Genomic DNA, 18942 nt, shown 5'->3' with positions numbered 1-18942 from the left:
TGCGCTGCTGTAGGCTACGCTCAAATTCTTGCTTTAAGTGTGTGAGTAAACTGCTTTGCATCGGTAACGTGTATTTAAGTCAAAGCAACACAACAACCATGAAACAGGGAGGAACGCAACTCAATTATAGTGCTCGTGTTTTTTACCTGTGTCAGGTAAATAAGTCATCATATATTACAGTGACTTGACCGGCTGTTATTTTGCTGTATAACTGCCACGGACTAAATAGGTGATAAACTACTGACACATGTAAAACAGTACAAGACAAGTCCGTGCACTCCACCACGTCGCCCTTGACGACTTGACGTCTTTTTCCTCTCCATCATAACGACACCTGGAATTGTGACACGTAAATCTTGGGAGCAGAGACAGTCTGTGGGTCCCGGGGCAGTGCAGCCCAGGTTATTGCTTTCTCTTTCAGCCACAGCCTTGCTTCTTGCCCCCTTAAGGCCTACTGGTTCTTAATGGGCGGGCAGGGGGTCATAAAGTGGTTGTGTTACTGTTTTCCTTTTTCCAAACCAGCGACACCAGTTGTTCACCCGCCTCACCAGAGCCTTTTGTGAGGCCTGACAGGCTGTCAGTCCCAGGCGGAGAATAATTGTAGAAGACAACATGCGTTACCTTGAGGTGACACCACATTCCACCACTGAAGGCCTCATGAGTCAACAATGGCTCTGAATAGCTTTTTAGAGCTGTCATTCTTGGACACATAGATGGAGAACACTCATCTGGCAGGTGATTAAGACGCTCACCAACGTTTGTGGACACATGCTTGTTGTTTTATCACTTTTATTTGGGTTGTTTTCCTCAGACAGGAAGTCATTCATTGTGATGGAAATATACACACACAGAGTGAAAAGTGCATCGTTTTGAGATAAAGCACCAGCTACTGAACATTTTGTGCAGAACTGACGTTATACTGTAAGAGCTACATAACAACGTGATTGCTAAATGCCTGTTCGGTGACCTCTTCTCACTTACAGTCCCAAAATATCTCCAAACATCCAGTATAATTACCTTTAAAGGTGGTAAAAAATAAATAAATAAATAAACAGAACTAAGTCATCAATCATCCTGTGAACGGATCACTGCTCTGTAAAAAACGCGTCTCAGAGACAATTCGTTGGCTCTTTTCCACATAACCTCGTCTCCCTTCCTGCGATTCATTCAGACCTCTTCACTCCTCGTCTCTGTGATTTTTTTTATTCTGATAAATCATGTGTCTGCTCAGCATCATTTATCTAACCCTCCTCTTGTCACAGCATCCCATTCTTTTCTTATCATGTTTTTTGTCTTGATAAATATTTGGTTCAGATAACTTATTACACTAAATAATTATCTGTCTTGGTTCAACAATCAGTTGCTTGGCTCACAAAATGTCAGAAAATATCGCTGCAAACCCCCAAAATGTATTGTTTTATTATTGTTATTGTTGTTGTTGTAAATATCCAATAACCATATTTACATGTAAGAAGCTAAAAAGTAAGTCAAATTGTTTTTCTATAAGCGATGAATCAATTATCTAAATAGTTGGCCATGTAGTTTGATTAATAAGTACTTGATTGTTGCAGTGAAACTACTAGTAATGTTAAAATTGTAGGATTAATAGTGTTTTTAATTCTAATTTTAATGAAGAAATCTTGGATTTATCAACGTATTCGCTGCGTTTTAGTTTGTCCTGACATTTGTGCACATACTGCCCCCATGTGTTGAGTCAGTGGTACTGACATTGCATTTGGGGTTAGGGTGAGACATCTCATTTGATTAATAGATGAAGTATAATTAGCTGAACATGTGTTTCATTCTTACATTGCAATAACTGCACTTTGAATGAATCAATATTCCACACAAACATTTCTATGGGAAGTGATTTATTGGTCCTTTGAATTATATTCAACACAATAAACGGGGGATTGTTATAGACCAGAACAGGGAGGCGTGTTCCCCCTCATCCTAACTCTGATCTAATCTAATTATACTGCCATTCTTTTGTCTAGATATTCTAAAAACAAAAAGGGTCCATGGCAGATAAAGAAAAGAACATAAAGAAAGATACAGCAGATGGGTGTAACATGATTAGTGTTATCTTGTGTTTTATTAAGTAATGAATGAGTAATGAAAGCACCAGTGAGCCAACCTTAAAACGTTGACTTCACTTTTCTCATGGGAAAGTGAAGCAGCAGCAGCAGCAGCAGCAGCAGCAGCATCATCACCGTACGCCACCATGAGCTGCTACAGACCGCTTTTCTCTTCTGTCATTTATAACACGTGTTGTGTCTGTAGGTGTGAAAAACGTTCCATAATAAAAAACGTTAAACATTGACATAGAACATGTAGGTCAATAAATATCTCACAAACATTGACTTACACTTACTTGATGCCTTGACTTGGTTGCTTGATGAACAGTTATATAGTATAGTATAGTGTATACTGTATGTAGTATTTTAGTGTTTCTCCTCCCTCATTAACTCCCATCACATTGCAGTTCAGATAAAACAGGGTGAATATAGTTTGAGAATGACTTTTTTTTTTTTAAATCAAAAGGAAAAAATGAGAATCTTTCAGACTATTTTAAACTTTCATTTCTGTAAAACGTTCACATATTTTGGAGTTGACCTTCCAGTTCAGTCTGTTTGATTCATTTCAGTAACTTTGGTCGACCAGTGTCCATTTTGTGCTGCGCTAGTGTCACTTCACTTTTGTTGGGTTTGGTGTGTTACTGTGTGTTACTGTGTGTTACTGTGGTTTGTGGCTGTTGTGTTACCTTTGTGTCAAAGCACAAACTTTCATTTGTTTTGTGATGTGTTTACCTCGTGGTGGTAGCCATTTTGTTACCATGTGGGAGTGGCACCCACTCATGTAGCAAATGGTGTGGATTCTGCTAAATGTAGTTCGGATGCTTTAGAGGACTGAGAAACAAAAGTAAAACACACTCTTGGTCCATATGCATGTATTTGTTTCAGCCTTCAAGACCACAAACACTGTGACAGTGGCACATATACACATATATATACACATATACATATACACATATATATACATATACACATATATATACGCATATACACATATATATATATCTTTATAATGTACAGTATGTCACTACTACATTTGCTGGCAATCCACCTGTTGGGAGAGAGCGATCAACAAAGACTAATTTGACAGTTAAATATTAAATATGTTACATTTAAGAGAATATACTGCTACAAAAAGGACTTGTTGTATGCAGTGGAAAATGAACCAGCTCCCTCGTGTGGCATAGAGGGGTACTGTGGGTGACCCAAACAAATCCTCCCAGAAGCCATCTGTGGATCCTGACCCAGTCTCGACTTATTCTTGTCCAGTCTTGAGTTTCTGGTCCACAGTGTGATCTCCCTTCGACCCTCCCATGCACGGTGGGCTCTTCGCCAGTGTAGGGTTACTCCCCCACTGTGCAGGAGTTTTAGCCTGAATGGCCAGTGCATGAATGCGGCAACTCAACTCATCCTTCAAAGTCTCATTAACCATACGGTGACGCTGAATCAGCGGCAGACCCTCAAACTGGGAGCTCACGACCAGGACACGGAAATGGGATTCGGAACCAGGGGGCACAGCGTGCATGTGGCTTTCATTAAGAACTTCTAAGTGATCCGGCTTTAGTGCGTTGGTTAGTTTGGTCCTGATAGCCCTCTCAACAGGGCGGCTTGGGTCTGGGTCCATGTGTGGTCTGAAGTGGGCCAGAGGCCGCATAAAGGCGAGACGGATGGAGACGGGCCGAGCCAAGTGGACAACACTGGGCAGCATCAAGAGGCTGTGGCTACAAGGAGACACGACAATCACTCGTATTCTGTCACTGCTAATGTTGTCTTGACAACAAACATATAGTGCTAATTATCTAAGTTATTTAAACAAAAGACAATGAAGACTTGTTATAGCAAAACCATTAAACTATATAATAAATAATGATTCAAATGAACACTTTCACTTATACATAAGCTGGTGACATGACTTATAACTACGATAACTTATAACTGGCGCTTACTAGCATTAGCAATTAGCTTTCGTTGTAGAACAGCACTAACATGACAGCAAACGAAGACAATATCACGTTGTCTTCACATGGTTCTGATCCACCTAACATGACGAACCCGTCCACGTTCAACGCTACATTAACACAACGACTGGAGAAGTAAAGTCTAACATGAAATACGATCATTTAGCTTTTTACCTGCGGGAGAGTCAACCGGAAGTGTTCTTCTTCTTTGAGTTGTAGTTGTGGTTGGCAAACTACGTCTTCGCGCTTTACCGCCACCTATTGGTAAGGAGTGTTGTCAATGAAAAGAAAAGAGAAAAGAAAAGAAACGTACGTTTATCATATAATGTACATTTAAAATGAATGTATTCTCTTCTTGTTCTCTCAGAATCACATGTTATCGTTCCACAAGCTTTATTTGCAGCATTATTTACACCATGATTTATTTGTTACTTAATTTGATTTTCACTTTTAATTGATTTTATTCAGTCAGTTTAATGTTTTGGACAAAATATTTAAAATAAAACTCCTGATGAATTTGCTTCTTGTTCAATGAAGAAGCCTCCATGAACAAAATAAATAAAGCTGTGAAAAAATATCCTTTTTTCTTCTTATATGAAAACTAAAATCTTATAGGAAAAAGATAAGACTGAGCAAGATTGTATTATTATTTTTCCACTTGTTTATTTTTCATAGTTCTTTGTTATCCATTGTGATTCCAATGGGTCAATTTCACAACAAAGTGTAAACCCCATCAAAAAAATGAGAAAATATAAGAAAAAAAAACACACCTTTCACACACCTTTAAACAGAAGTGGTGTCGTCACACTGAAGCTAACTATGATTCATAACTGGTATTTAACATTGATGTATTCACTTATGTTCCATTCTCATTTACAAAAAATGCACAAACTCAAAGACAACATACATTATTGTTCATTTACACATTATTTTTATGACTTTTTTCGTATTCATGGTTCACAAACAGCGTCTATACTTACAAACAGTTGACTACGGTTTCTACGTTACAATACAATGACAAAGGTGATCAAATTCTTTGTTACACTGATTTAATGGCGATGCAATTTTATTGACAGAAGCCTCAAGACCTTGGGTTGTTTGTTTTGGAGATTACTGTCATTATTGAGCTGATAACTCTGATTTTCATTGGATATATATATTAATGTGCTCCGATTCCCTTGAGCTACAAAGGAGGAGAGAATAAGAGACAAAGTACCCACACACTTATTGCTTTGTTAACTTTTTGCACTCACGATGGACTGTTGCTTAAAACAACAAGGTTAATTATATAAAAAGACCCTGTAACATAAGATATGTATCTAAGGGAGACGATCTGGACCGATCACTGACATGGGTTAGCGTTTCCATGTCGGACAAATACGACAGTTTTCTTGACATCCTTGTTTTTGATTCGATGGGTGAAGTCGGACCACACACAGCAAGTCGCTTTTATATTTGTACAGTTAATGTGCTTTTATATACTGTCAATAATGTGCTTTTTTAGGAGGGCAAATATTTACTGTCTGGCCATCCATGGCTTCTGAAGCTTACAGAACTTGCAGTAAAAAAATAAAAATAAAAAAAGTGGGCTCCTAAAGAAAACTTTTCACATGAGCTGTGAAAATAAAAGCATATTTGATTTGTTTTTTTCTTTTTTTTTTACACAACTAATGGCTGAGAACCGACAAAGACTGACGTCAATATAATATTATTGTTTCCCAGGGTCAGAAGGTGTGAAGAGCTATATTATTCATTACATTATAGATTGTTTTTTTTTTTCATTCATTTCTTTTTTATTTACATATATTCATATCTACTACAGATAATTGATGGTGTAACGTGTAAACTCAGGCCATACAAAAAACATTTGGCAACTCATGGCACACTAATGGGTCAGAGGTCAAATGAGAAATGAGTGTGTGTGTGTGTGAGAGTGAGACGGTGACATGTAGGGGGCAGGTCGTCGCAGCTGCATGCACTCATGTTTGCAACATTGTCGTTTCGGTAGGTTTTGGTCTTTGTGCTCTTGCTCGAACCCTCACCTGGTTCCTCAGGACTTCACAAACAAGGACAAGGCCTTCACAGCTGTGCATGTACTACAGGGTACACTTAGTGCAATGTCTACTTTGTTTTCCAACTGTCTTGAGTCTATGTATGGCTGCTATCCTACAAAATGGCAGTTTGGAACAAAACAGTTCTTAACGTTTCAATGATTGCTTTTCTCTTTTTTTTCCTTTTTTATATCGGGGGTTGAGGAGGCATTTATTCTTGCTGCCTTTGTGCTGTTATCTGTGAGTGGGAAATATGACAATCAGCCCTTGGCAGTGAGTTCTCTCGGGTGAATAAAGAAGCAACATCATCCATCATTTAATCCCCACCATGCAGCAGGGTAAGGAATTAACGGGAGATTGAGGCTCAGTGCCCTGAAATTGCCCTTAAAATTTGGAAACAAGATTAGATAGTTTTGTGAAGCCAGAGTGGAAAATGACCAGTGAGACAACACACTCCAATTTTGTAATCCGAGACGTGTTGTAGGAACAAAGCTTAAATAAATGTTGGAGATTATAGGAAATTATTTCTACAGGTGATTGTTTTATATATACTTTAAGAAAAGAAGGATCCGTATGGTCAGCCTGAATATAGCCCAAAGTTTAACTGGAAACGTGTTTGCCAAGTAAAAACAAATACAGACGTGGCTGTAAATGACCATTAAATGATGATTAATGATTAAATGAAATATCAAATTTGCTCTCGTCACGATTGCTGTTGTGATTTGAGTCACATTAGTTTTCCATCTCTAAGAAGTGGGTCCCCATTTGGAAATGTCCCAGCATGTTCTGTGTCCCGTGGACACATGAGACACATGAGGCAAAGTTGAAATACAACAACTCGGACTCGGTGTCCCACTTCCACGATCAAATGCTAATGAGTATTCTCTCACTTACAGCTATCAGTAAACAACTGCCACTCCATGAGTAAACTAGTTTGCCAAATGGGAAATAAAAAATATCAAATACATGAATCAGATTTAAATATCACACTCATGTCAATATAAACGTTCAGGTCACACAAACAATTAGAATTGATCTGCCATCTTTTATGCACTTACTTGAAACCATCCAAACTATAAATGAAGTCTTTCTACTTGGAATATTTTATTTTTTAATTCTTTAAAGTTTTGATTACGTCCAAGTGCAAGGCGATGATTTAAGTGAAAATATCTTGTGCCGTATGCTCAAAGGAAGGGGGAGGGGTCTAAGATTCAGTCACAGTTCAATAAACACGTTACAAGAGACAAACGTGTTTACAAAGGGGGAAAGAAATGATGACGTGAGTGAGATTGTGAACATTTTCTTTCAAGTCTCTAAAACATTGTTGACGACTGGTTGTGCTTTACGTGGGAAATCGCACTCAAACAAACCTGGAATGTTCTATGATGTATATATGTGTATATATCAAATGGCAGTTTGATCATCAACACAAGACCTTGGGCAAGGGGAAAAACAAGAGAGGCGTGTCTTGCTTTTTACCCCCATCATGTTTCAAATCAAGGCAAAAAAAAGAGATGTCAATGGCAAAGTTGTCAAAACTTAAAAGGTCATTTGCTCTCAAATATGGAGGTGAGAGTCTATTTGCATGGCTCATTATCAAGAGCCCCCATGATCTGACCTCTAACCCCAGGTGAGAGCAGATCTGACTGACCTGCCCTTATCTAATAACCTGTATTCATGGGTAATTAGTCCGGGCTTTTTCAGGCGTTAAAATGATAGCATGGATGGATACATATCCAATAATCACCAATCCTAAATATTTACAGCCAAGCACACGTGTGTGTTGTTACTTAATATCAGTAAAGTCAAAGGGGTTAGAAGGTGAGACCTGGACGACTCTTGAGCGAAGGCTGTCGGCTCCTCCACACTACTGCAGCACCTGACCTCGCGTCTCGGGTAGTTTGAGGGCCAGAAAACTGCCCAGTGCCAGCGCCCCGGAGGCAAAGAGGATGGGCACGGCCTTGGTTATACCGACGAACGAGGTGAAGATGCTTATGCCCAGCACGGCTGCTAATTTGCAGAGGGCGTTGAGGAAGCCAAACGCTGTGGTTCTGGGGAAAAAGAGAAAAAATAAACAACTGTTCAGTAGCACAAGCTTAAAATGAAAACACAATATTCCATCATGATATCGCGATTAAGATATTCATGATGATAGTTCACAGAATTTCAAAGTAAAAGTGCTTGTTTTGACATGGAATGACATGTACTTCACAATAAAAGCATATTTATGATGCAAAATGACGTAAATAATAATGAGGACAGCTGTAATGAAGCTTATTTATACATGTAATACATTTAATAATGTGATAATTATGAGCGAATGTCATACGTATATTATCTTATATTCTGTGGCCTCACTGGCAGCTGTGCCTCATGCTGAGGTCATGGGTCATGACCTTTCACATGATATTAAGTGATGGGCCTCGTGTAATCGATGACGTGGCCTGCGGGAACTAAACAATATTCACTGCAAAGACTGTATATGACCACAGGATGGCGCTACAGCTCCTCAAGACATGTCAATTAGACTTAGAGTCAGAGTGTGTTATGTCTTTAAATGAGGATTTACATACAGTTCTATGTAGAGTGGAATAAGACATCACATGTCACCTCCATGTGAGCCAACCAATCACAGTGGAGTAGCTATTACGACGTGTGTTCACTGACTGAGTCTTAGATTTGTCCTACCTCTTGTCAGACGGGTAGAGCTCGACAGTCAGAACATCCAGAGCATTCCAGGAGGCGATGCTGATTCCCCCGAACAGGCAGAGCAGAGCAATCATGGCTGACTCACTGTTGCCGAACGACAGGAAGAAACAGCTGATGCAAGAGATGACACTGGAGCCCGCTGTAGATGAAGAGAGGGAACAATCACACACAAAGAAATCACACACAATGACGCTGTGTCGCATTCTTTTCCCTAGAAAATGCAATCATTATTTAGATATTGTGAAGAAACATTCAACTTTGACTGAATGATTCTGACAAGAATGATCACAAACTGCAAACCACTCTTATACTCTGATAGTTCCTGTCTGACACCTCACAAACAATTTAGACCTTTCAAAATATGAATATGATTCTCCTCATGTGTAACAAATATTATTCTCTCATAAAGAAGAAACAAATGACTCCACTAAAATGCTGCTGCTGGTTTTTATTCACTTTTGTACGCTGCATTCCGTTTCTGAGTCGGAACTCGGAATTTCTGAGTTCAAGAATTTAGCTGTATTCAGAGTTAGTGTTTTCTGTCTGTCACGTTTGTGCTTTTACTGCATCACAACTGATTTGGCAGTTAAGGCACATTAAAGCTTGTGCATGTGTATAAGACGACAGCATCCTCAGGTTTCACCAGGATATTATCAAACCTGTTCTATATAATATTTACTGGTAGCAGAATGACTTTGGAGGGTGGAGGAGAATGTTGATGTTCTTTATTCTTCCCAGCTGACTCTACGACTCTATTCAGGAAATGAAACGGTCAAATGCCGCTGCTGCTCATAAACACTTCCCTTCCTCTGCTGAGTGATGTGCCCACGTTACCTAGCATCCTCAAGCGTCCAATCTTGTCCATTAGCAGCGCAGAGACAATGTTGCCTGGCAACACGGCCAACGTGCCCAGGAAACTGACAAAGTAGACCATGTAGGCATTATTGTCATCACTGACGTCACTGAGCAGACAGCCTTCTTTGTTGTGCAGGAAAGTGCTGTTGATGAGCTTGCTGTTGATCAACCTGTACTTGAAGAGATCTGGAGGTGATGGAGGGAGGAGGAGGAGGAGGAGGAGGAGGAGATAGAGCAAGAGTAGGGTTGTATTGTTAAAGCAAACAAGAGTTCAGGGGAAACCCAGGAAAAACATTAAACTACACCAAATCCAACACGACCACAACACTGAAACCAACATCTGATCATGTATTAATAACAGTTATTTGTTTTTAGCTTCTTCATATAAAGTAGTCATTCTGTGAACTAAAGATGTTTTCTTACATTTTCCAGAGTTCAGGACAGAAAGAGAGTCCTGAACTCTTAAATGCAGACTGTTCACTGCATTTATTATATGTGATATTATATATCACATATAATAAATGCAGACTGTTTACTGCATTTATTATATGTGATATTATATATCACATATAATAAATGCAGTAAACAGTCGCTGCCAGGTGACAGTTCTGTATTTCTGTACAGTAATTATGTGCCATAATTGTGTGTCTCTGCACCTTTCTCCTGTTCTCACTTCCACAGCGAGGTATGAATATTACATGTCATTTTTTTATAATATAATGAAGGTGTTAATTAGGTGTGCATATGTATATATCATATTTTTTCTTTTAGTGCTTTCTTATATTTATAAACGCTATTTTACATACCTGTTCATCTCTGTACCATTGTTCACTTATAATTGTGTTATTGTACATTTACTATTGTGTATGTTTTATATTGATTCTTTTATGTCATAGTGTAGTACAGTCTGGTCCCAACCCAACAAGTGCATTTCGATAAATATTAAATAGATAAATCTAATTTAATTTAATCTAATTTAATCTAATTTAATCTGTTCAGATAGGATAGCAATAGGTAAGAATGTGCACAATTCAGAGAGACTTTTACAGATTTTGCATTCTCATATAATATCTTATCCACTTTCATACATTTTCACAAATAATTAAGAATTAGAATTAGAGCTGGTCTGAATTAGAGCTAGTTTCTGATTGTTCGTCGTCTCCCTGAGTCCGCCGTGTATTTAACCACTCCCCCTTCCTTTGTCTTGTTGCGAGTTCGTCCGTGTCCAAACGCACACGTTGTTTGTGAGCTCGCGTCTCTGGCACACGTGTGCTTTTCTGTACAACATTTCAACACTGAATTGTATATATGAGATTGTTCAACACAACACTGTTTTTACATGTTATGTATATTATTTGTTTTTCTAATTGTTCTTGGTATATATCGCGCCTTACTTAATATCTGTATGTTAATATCAGTCTCTGTTTCCCACCTGTGTTGTAGAAGAGGGTGGCAATGAAGGTGCAGTTCTTGAAGAAGGTGTTGCTGGAGGTGATGTCCTCAAAGAAACACTCCTCAAACAGCGAGTCCTCGAACACCATAGACTTCATTCTCAGGTTCATAAACCTGCAAACAATTTCAGACAAAGACAGGGGGACAGAATCAAGACGGGGACGGTGATTAAGAGACAAAGACAAAAAGACCAGAGCTGTGATGGATTATCAGGTATTTTATCACCATATTGTTGTTTGAATTTTCAGCTTCAAAGATGAGTTTATTACACGTAAATATTCAATCAAAACAAAGTTTCCAGTGAAGTTTTACTGAAGGGTCAACAACTGAAGGGCTTTACTCACTTGTCATTGAAGTACTGTCCCTGACGGTGGACCTGGTTTTCCAGCGTGAAGTTAAAGGTGACGTGTTCAACTCTCTCCTTGACAAAAACCTTGGTGCGGGACGAATACTCCTGCTTCTGCAGGTACTTGATCATGTCGGGGAACCACACAGTCAGACCGTAGTAGCTGAGGGAGGAGGAGAAAGAGGAGGAGCATGCAAACGTCATATTACCACATACGACGCAAACAACGTCCTCTAGGCGGCAGTGCTGAGTGCATCTACAAACATGGCGACCATTGAAGAGGTTATTTTGTCGTGCTTGATCCGAGTGGATTTTGCGACGGTGGAATTTAAGATTACTGAATAAAAGTCGTCGTAAAGACGGACGTAATCCTGCATCTTCAGAACTTTGCACCATTTTTAAAAGCTTCTTTGTCGTTTTCTTGACTGACTGGTGTTTGGTTTAGTTTATTGTTAGTAGCAGACAGAACTACACATGATGTAAAATAAGTAATATAAGATATACATACTATAAGTATTATTGTTGTTATTTTATTCTGGTGCAGGAAAATTGACTTTTTGTGTTTCGGTGCTGATGAAAATATGAAAATGAAAAGTTGTTGTTTACTAAAATCTCAGACAAACACAGCGAGTATTACTTATTTACGATGATTTTTTATTTGCAGCACGTCTGACATGTAAACTCCGATCAGCCAGAGGCAGACGGGCGGGTGTCGAGCCCAGAAACATCAACGCGGTGCTGCTGTGATTTACTCCGACCAGCAACTGCCTGACTTCCTGAATAACTGCTGATGTGTAAGTCACACTGTGACCCAGATAAAAGCTGCAGTGGTGCATGATTATTCAACCAGGTCTTACCTGAAGGACATGGAGAACCACACAGCCATCATCATGTACGTGGTGCGGCGGTATTCAGGTGAGAAAACAGTCTGGAAATTACTCCACACCTGCAGGAGAAGAAAGAAACTATAATAAACCAGAAGATGACGACACAAACACAAACATCCACGTCCGTCGCTGTTTCCAGGATATTTTATATGTATATATATATATATATATATATATATATATATATATATATATATATATATATATATATATATATATATATATATATTAACGTCTGCATGTGCACGCGGCGCAGCCACCAGCGTTTGTCACCTGATGGAAAAGCGTAGTGAGCTTTGTCCTCCATTTCAGGTGCCAGGAAGCACCTTCACCCAAATTCACCAGTTCATCCATCTGCTTGACGGTTTTGATGGTGGTCACCTGGGAGAGACGGCACAATCGTTCATCATCTCACAGATTATGGATTATGGAGATAATGGATGACGTCTTTGTAACATGTTACATTAATCTTTGCGTTACTTTTATCAAACACACGACATATTTAGCATGAATCTCACCTGAAACAAACTCATTAGTTTATTAGCATGCACATTAGTAACATATTGGCCGTTAATTCATTCATTATCATTATTAAGTGCTTATTAATGCCTTATTCTGCATGGCCTTATTATACAACCAGTAAGCCATTAACTAACCTCAGAGTTATTGCTTATTAGTAAATAATTACATAATTACAATAATTATAATCTCAACATGCTTTGCTTAGTCTGGACTTTATCACAACAATAGGAAAAGGAGGCCACTTTAGATTTGATGTGTTGGTTAATTATCGTTCAACTACTAGTGAATTAATAGTGATCAAGATGCCACTTTAGTTATTTGGACACTATTAACACTTCATAGTGCTAACACACGTTCTGTTATGTAAGAACGGACCATATTATATATACATGTATATATATACATGTATATATATACATGTATATATATAAGGTATTTGTGTGATACTACCACCTTATAAAGTCCATACTAAGCAAAGCATATTGAGATTGTGAATATATGTTTCCAAATAATGTTTATGAGACGAGCACATTTAAATACGCGCTCATTATATTCAGTGTTCTGAAAGCTCTGAGTTCAGAACGTCCTTTTCTACATATATGTCCATGTCCAGCTGACGGAGACACTGACTAAAAAGACTAAAGACAAGGTTTCTATTGGTCCGACATTTCAGCCAAGAAAAGTTTTCTGAGCTGAAGACGTTTTTTCTCGTCCAGGAACTTGAGCGGCTAATTAGCGGCAGAATAGCTTTGTGGCATCAGCTGTCAGTACTCAAGTACTGCGTATGGAAGCCTCAACTTCTCAGTATGTAAATGTATGCAGCACAGAGCTGCACTGCTGCATATGCCTGGCACACACACACACACACACACACACACACACACACACACACATGCATGCAGACAGTGATGTGAGTGTGACTCACAGAGAAGACTCTCTCTGGGTAACCCTTGGCTCTCATGTTGGTGTCATGGACCTGCTTCAGGATCATCCACGCCTCGTCGTGTTTCCCATTCTGCAGGAAAACATGATGTTAGCGCTCATGCTGTCATCAGTGGAGTGAATTTGCCGCATGTCCTTGTTCCACCAGCACACGCAGGTGAAGCTGCATGACTCAGCATGACTTAAATGGTTTTTTTTCTTTCTTAAATCTGTCATTATGAACTAATTGAAATAATTTTAAATTTCCCACTAAAATATAAGATCAAGAAATCCTTTGCCATTAATATATTCATTTATGGATGAATACATCGTTAGTACAAATAATAATTAATGACTATTTTAAATGTATCATTGTTGATGAATGTTACCTAATATAGCACCACTGTATCAATCTATTGCCATATTTTCGAAAACTGCACAAAACTCGATCAGCAATAGTCTTTTATATTTCACATCGCCTGAGCATGATGAAGGGTTGATATTTATTCATTTATTCTAGAGCATCATTCAAGTGCACACAGGGTTTCCCCGTCTGTTTATGCAGCCAACAAGCACCCCGTGTTTAAATGCATGTCCTGAATGTCAGTGTGAGGGTGAGAGTTGAAATCCTGACCTCCAGGTAGAAGCGTGGGCTCTCAGGCATGGTGGTGAGGGCACAGATGGCTGCCACAGCGGGGAAGGCACACACCAACACAAAGACACGCCAGCTGTGGAACTGGTACGCCGAGCCCATCTGGAAGCTCCAGCCTGTATGAGGGAAGAGACCGAGGACAGGTCAGAGACGGAGGAGACGGAGGACAGGTCAGAGACGGAGGAGAGGAAAGAGACGGAGGCAGGAGGAGGAGGAGGACAGGTCAGAGACGGAGGAGAGATCAGAGAGGAGAGGGAAGAGGACGGAGGAGAAAGGAGAGGGAGGAGACGGAGGAGAGGTCAGGAGGAGAGGAGAGACGGAGGAGACAGGTCAGAGATCAGAGAGGACAGAGAGAGGAGGAGGACAGGAGGACAGGTCAGAGACGGAGGAGAGGTCAGAGATGGAGGAGAGGAAAGAGATGGAGGACAGGTCAGAGACGGAGGCGGGAGGACAGGTCAGAGGGAGGAGGAGGAGGAGGACAGGTCAGAGACAGGAGAGGGAGACGGAGGAGAGAGACGGAGGAGAGGCAGGAGGGCACAGGTCAGAGACGGAGGAGAGGTCAGAGATGGAGGAGAGGAAAGAGACGGAGGACAGGTCAGAGACGGAGGACAGGTCAGAGACGAGGCAGCAAATATTCCTGTAAATTCATTTGTATTTCCTTCTACCAATAATGGAGTCAGCAAATTTAGAATTCTTAAAAGTAGGAATGGAAGGAAAGGATCTTTATTGTCATAAGTGAGAGGTCAGGTGGACATTTAGCCACTTTAAGACTAATGTCATGTAACAAATGTTCTCGTCTTTGACAGGAGAAATATCAGGAAGGTTCAAATGAAAAGTATGCTGAGCTGTGCGATATGCAAATCAAAATACTGCGAGGAGGCTGGAAACAGAACGTTCAAATCTTCAGAGACCGCTCTGTCTCAGTGGTGCTGTGTTCCTTTCATAGGAAAAATCACCATATACACTAAATAACATACAATGAAATAAACTGGAATTACTGGGATCTGTCTTCCATTGGCTTCTGGTATTTATCAGACAATCTTTGTTTTTGAGTTTTGACGAACAGACGGGAATCTCAGCTGACCTTGGGGCGATGGACGGGGTCACAGCCCATCACAGTTCATTTTCTGCATTTCAACAAATAACATACAAACTGTTTTAGAAAGTAATTACAGACTCAAGCTTTAAGTGAATAGATGTGAACGGAAGGTGAACACTCTGTCAGCTGCAGTTAACGCTGTAATGATCAAATGTGATCTGATTATATCTAACATTGTTAAATTAACTTAACAAGATGAAATTCAATTGAGTCTTTTTTTTCAGGCCACTCAAACACTCCTGGACGTCCCTGGATGCTGGATTCAGAACCACTGATTTAATTCCCACAGTTCCATAATGATGTATAAAGTGGGAAACACCACAGCAAATGAAGTTCATGCTTCATGGTGGAAGACGAGCTCCACAAAACTATTTATTTATGAATATGTGGCGTTTCATCCTCCATATACAAACACACACATCTCTTATATTAACAGCAAAAACCACAAACTACCATCTAACATGTGGTTAACAACGCTCATGTTTACAGTTTGTTTGGAAATAACTGGACTTTTAAAACATGTTAGTCTCCCTGAAATTGTCCTCAATCAAGTTAGTTGGACTAACACACATAAGATAAAATGATGGAGAGTTGAATTGTTCTTCTTGTCCTCTCGTCCTCCATCTTGCTCCATCCCTCGTGTACTACAGCACATGTACAGTGATCCACACTTCCTGTCCCCAGGCTTTGACCCAGTAGAAACATAAGAAGTCTGTCCACAGAAGAGGAGCTCACCATCGAGAGAAAACCGGGTGAAATCCATTTTTGTTGCGACTAAGTTGAATAAACTTAGATGTGATCGGTGATTTAGTTCATTCTGAACGGTTAGTGTGGAGGAAACGATGAGGCACTGATGCAACAAGATATTTGTGCTTTAGGAAAGACTAGACTCGACTGAACAGGAGGAAGGTGAAGAGATGAATACAGTATATTAGTATTTTATGTGAGTGATCCATCCGTGTTTGCTTTTCTCACCGTAGTGTGGGATGATGGCCCAGGCCATGGCGGAGGCGTAGATACCGCCGATCATCCAGAACATGCAGAGCCAGCTCAGGTGCTCTCCTCGCTTCTCCTGGGCCAGGAACTCAGAATAATAGGAAAACACGATGGGGATAGAGCCGCCAATACTGTAGAGCAGAGGTGGAGGTCGAGGGTGGAGGTGTAAAGAGAAAGAGACAGAACATTAGGAACATTTCTCAAATGAAGAGAAAGACTTTGATGCAGAGGGAGACGGTGAAATATCAGCTTCATAGCAGATGAAATATAGGATTAAAGTCTTAAAAGCCACTGATAACTGTGCAGCTAATTAAAATCAATAGCAACTTGTTCTTGTTCCACTACATTACAATCTCACATTAGGCTCCTCCCTCTCTAAGGGTCGCCACACTGGAGAATCCACATAATTGATTTTAACACTGGATGTCCTTCCTGACCCGACCCTCACATTTAGAGTGTCCAATTAAAGGAATACTTCACCGGTTTGCATTGTGCTCACCAGTGACACCAACTGTTAGCAAAGATGGCGGACACTGTTTACATTCTGGGAACGAGTGACTCTAAAAATGAGTCATTAGTCACCATTTTACTCTGGTACCTCCAGGGAAGCGCGTCAAAGAAGGAAATTCTAATGGAAATGCAAAAATAAAATGCTGGCAGCCATGTTTTCAGACTACGTGTGAGTACTTCATACCTTCATACTTCAAACACTGTCTCTTTAAGACTTCATAATTAAAGAAATGTAAAGAAGTGTCCGCTGAACTGCAGCGAGGCACCGTAAATCGTATCTGTCCTGTGACACACGGCATCACCGCGTCTGTGAACGTCTCATTTCCAGCCGTGCCCGTGCCACTCGTCCGTCTTCTTACCCCACACCCGAAGCCAGGCGGCAGAAGAGGAAGGAGCTGTAGCCCTGGACGAAGGACGAGAAGAAGGCAAACACGCTGTTGATGGAGAGGGAGATGAGGAGGGTCTGCCGTCGACCGATCCTGTCAGCCAGGCCGCCCCACACGAACGCTCCAACCATCATCCCCAGGTAAACAATCAGACCTGGAGGGAGGAAGAGGAAAGATTACAGATGAATGTTCAGGTGGGAAGTTCTGAAATCATTAGACATCTACATGTGAACATTCACAATTATGTCAGTGTCAGAATCTGACATCAAAATTCGGCTTTTTTCTTTGTTTGTTTGTTTGTTTTTGTTTCCAAAACAATATTCACATGTGGCACTCATCCTCTTCCATAGACATCCAATAATAGAAGCAGCTGGTTTATTACCCTGAGACTAATATTTGCTATTACAGAAGTATAAGTGAAATAAATGTCAGGTTACAGTTTGCACAAGTGTGCTGCAATAGTTAAAATAAAAAACCTTTGTTCCATTTATTTGAACACATGTGTCGTATAAATGTTCATTACGCACAGTTAAGCACTGTGTGTGTGTGTGTGTGTGTGTCATGTTGTGTTGACACGGTCACATCATGAGGAGTTGTCGTCCTTGTGGGGACAACAAAGAGCAAGTCCTCATTCCATCAATGATCACATTTTAAGGTGAAGACATGTTGTACGGTCAGGATGAGGTTAGGGTTAGGTCAGTAGTAGTAGTACTAGTAGTAGTTATGGTTAAGTGTTAGAGTAAGTCTCCAGGAAATGAATATAAGTCGATGTAATGTCCTCTGAAGTCACGGAAACCAGACTGTGTAACGAGCAACAATAAACTGCAGCAGCATACAGACTGCACACACACACACACACACACACACACACGCGCGCGCACACACACACACACACACTGTAGCTGCTATGCTGGATCATTATCTCTCTGTGCACTGGCATCAATATATGTCTAATTGTGGCTGGAATAAATTATAGCTCAAGGACTGATGTCACAATTTCTAATGTATCCAAAACGGAGCAAAGGGATTGATTATGAGTCCAACGTGAGCACAAAGCTGGACAGAAATCAAATCCTGGAGCAGTTTATTGACTTAAATCGATGAAATGTTCGCAAAATACTCCTTCACAAAAAAATGGTTTGCACTGAGTTTTCACAAATTCATCAATCGAGCCATCAAGAGCACAAACAATTAAAAGTTCAAAATTTCAACTTCATTTTTCAGTTTTTATTGTTTATTTGCTTCTCGTAGCAACATCATAGGTACTCTAGCATCTCGCTGGTGAACATAATCATGATCATTTAGCGGCTGAAAGACATGAGTCTGTTTATACTGTTAACGGTTATTTATACTTCAAAAACTGAAGTATATGTGTACATGTGCCTGAATGTAAAGTTACCTGAGAGTAAAACACATGTCACATTTGTATTTGCCTGATTCTAATGTGATAAAAGCAGCAACAGATAACACACAGAGGACAAAAGGTTAATTTAACTGACAGTTATTCCTCATAACAACCTAAC

The 18942-nt window shown here is 40.0% G+C and overlaps 2 protein-coding genes across 3 annotated transcripts in view; both read right to left on the bottom strand.

The window, feature by feature from the left end:
* Positions 1-3064: 3064 nt before the first annotated feature.
* bola1 (bolA family member 1) lies at positions 3065-4291 on the bottom strand. 2 transcript variants are annotated; one of them, XM_044033892.1, is made up of 2 exons: positions 4208-4291; positions 3065-3796 (listed from the first exon to the last, which is right to left on the bottom strand). In XM_044033892.1, the coding sequence occupies exon 2, from the start codon at positions 3781-3783 to the stop codon at positions 3331-3333; it is 453 nt and encodes a 150-aa protein (XP_043889827.1). In that variant the 5' UTR covers positions 3784-3796; positions 4208-4291; the 3' UTR covers positions 3065-3330. The 2 variants fall into 2 exon arrangements, with proteins under 2 accessions (XP_043889827.1, XP_043889828.1); XM_044033893.1 differs by having other exon boundaries at positions 4181-4243.
* A 383-nt stretch (positions 4292-4674) lies between these two features.
* sv2a (synaptic vesicle glycoprotein 2A) overlaps positions 4675-18942 on the bottom strand; it is a 32897-nt gene continuing 18629 nt past the window's right edge. Inside the window, exons 3-13 of the mRNA XM_044033891.1 lie at positions 17393-17573; positions 16503-16654; positions 14411-14544; positions 13781-13870; positions 12607-12714; positions 12304-12392; positions 11445-11609; positions 11081-11214; positions 9628-9834; positions 8773-8932; positions 4675-8135 (exon numbers count right to left, since the gene is read on the bottom strand). Of these exons, the coding sequence (XP_043889826.1) occupies positions 7952-8135; positions 8773-8932; positions 9628-9834; positions 11081-11214; positions 11445-11609; positions 12304-12392; positions 12607-12714; positions 13781-13870; positions 14411-14544; positions 16503-16654; positions 17393-17573 (1604 nt within the window). The 3' untranslated portion in view covers positions 4675-7951. The remainder of the gene's footprint in view (positions 8136-8772; positions 8933-9627; positions 9835-11080; positions 11215-11444; positions 11610-12303; positions 12393-12606; positions 12715-13780; positions 13871-14410; positions 14545-16502; positions 16655-17392; positions 17574-18942) is intronic.

Source organism: Solea senegalensis, linkage group LG9 (genome assembly GCF_019176455.1).
Source record: "Solea senegalensis isolate Sse05_10M linkage group LG9, IFAPA_SoseM_1, whole genome shotgun sequence".
NCBI lineage: Eukaryota > Metazoa > Chordata > Actinopteri > Pleuronectiformes > Soleidae > Solea > Solea senegalensis.
Note: the sequence above shows the minus strand (reverse complement) of the source record. Positions and strands in the feature narration are given on the sequence as shown.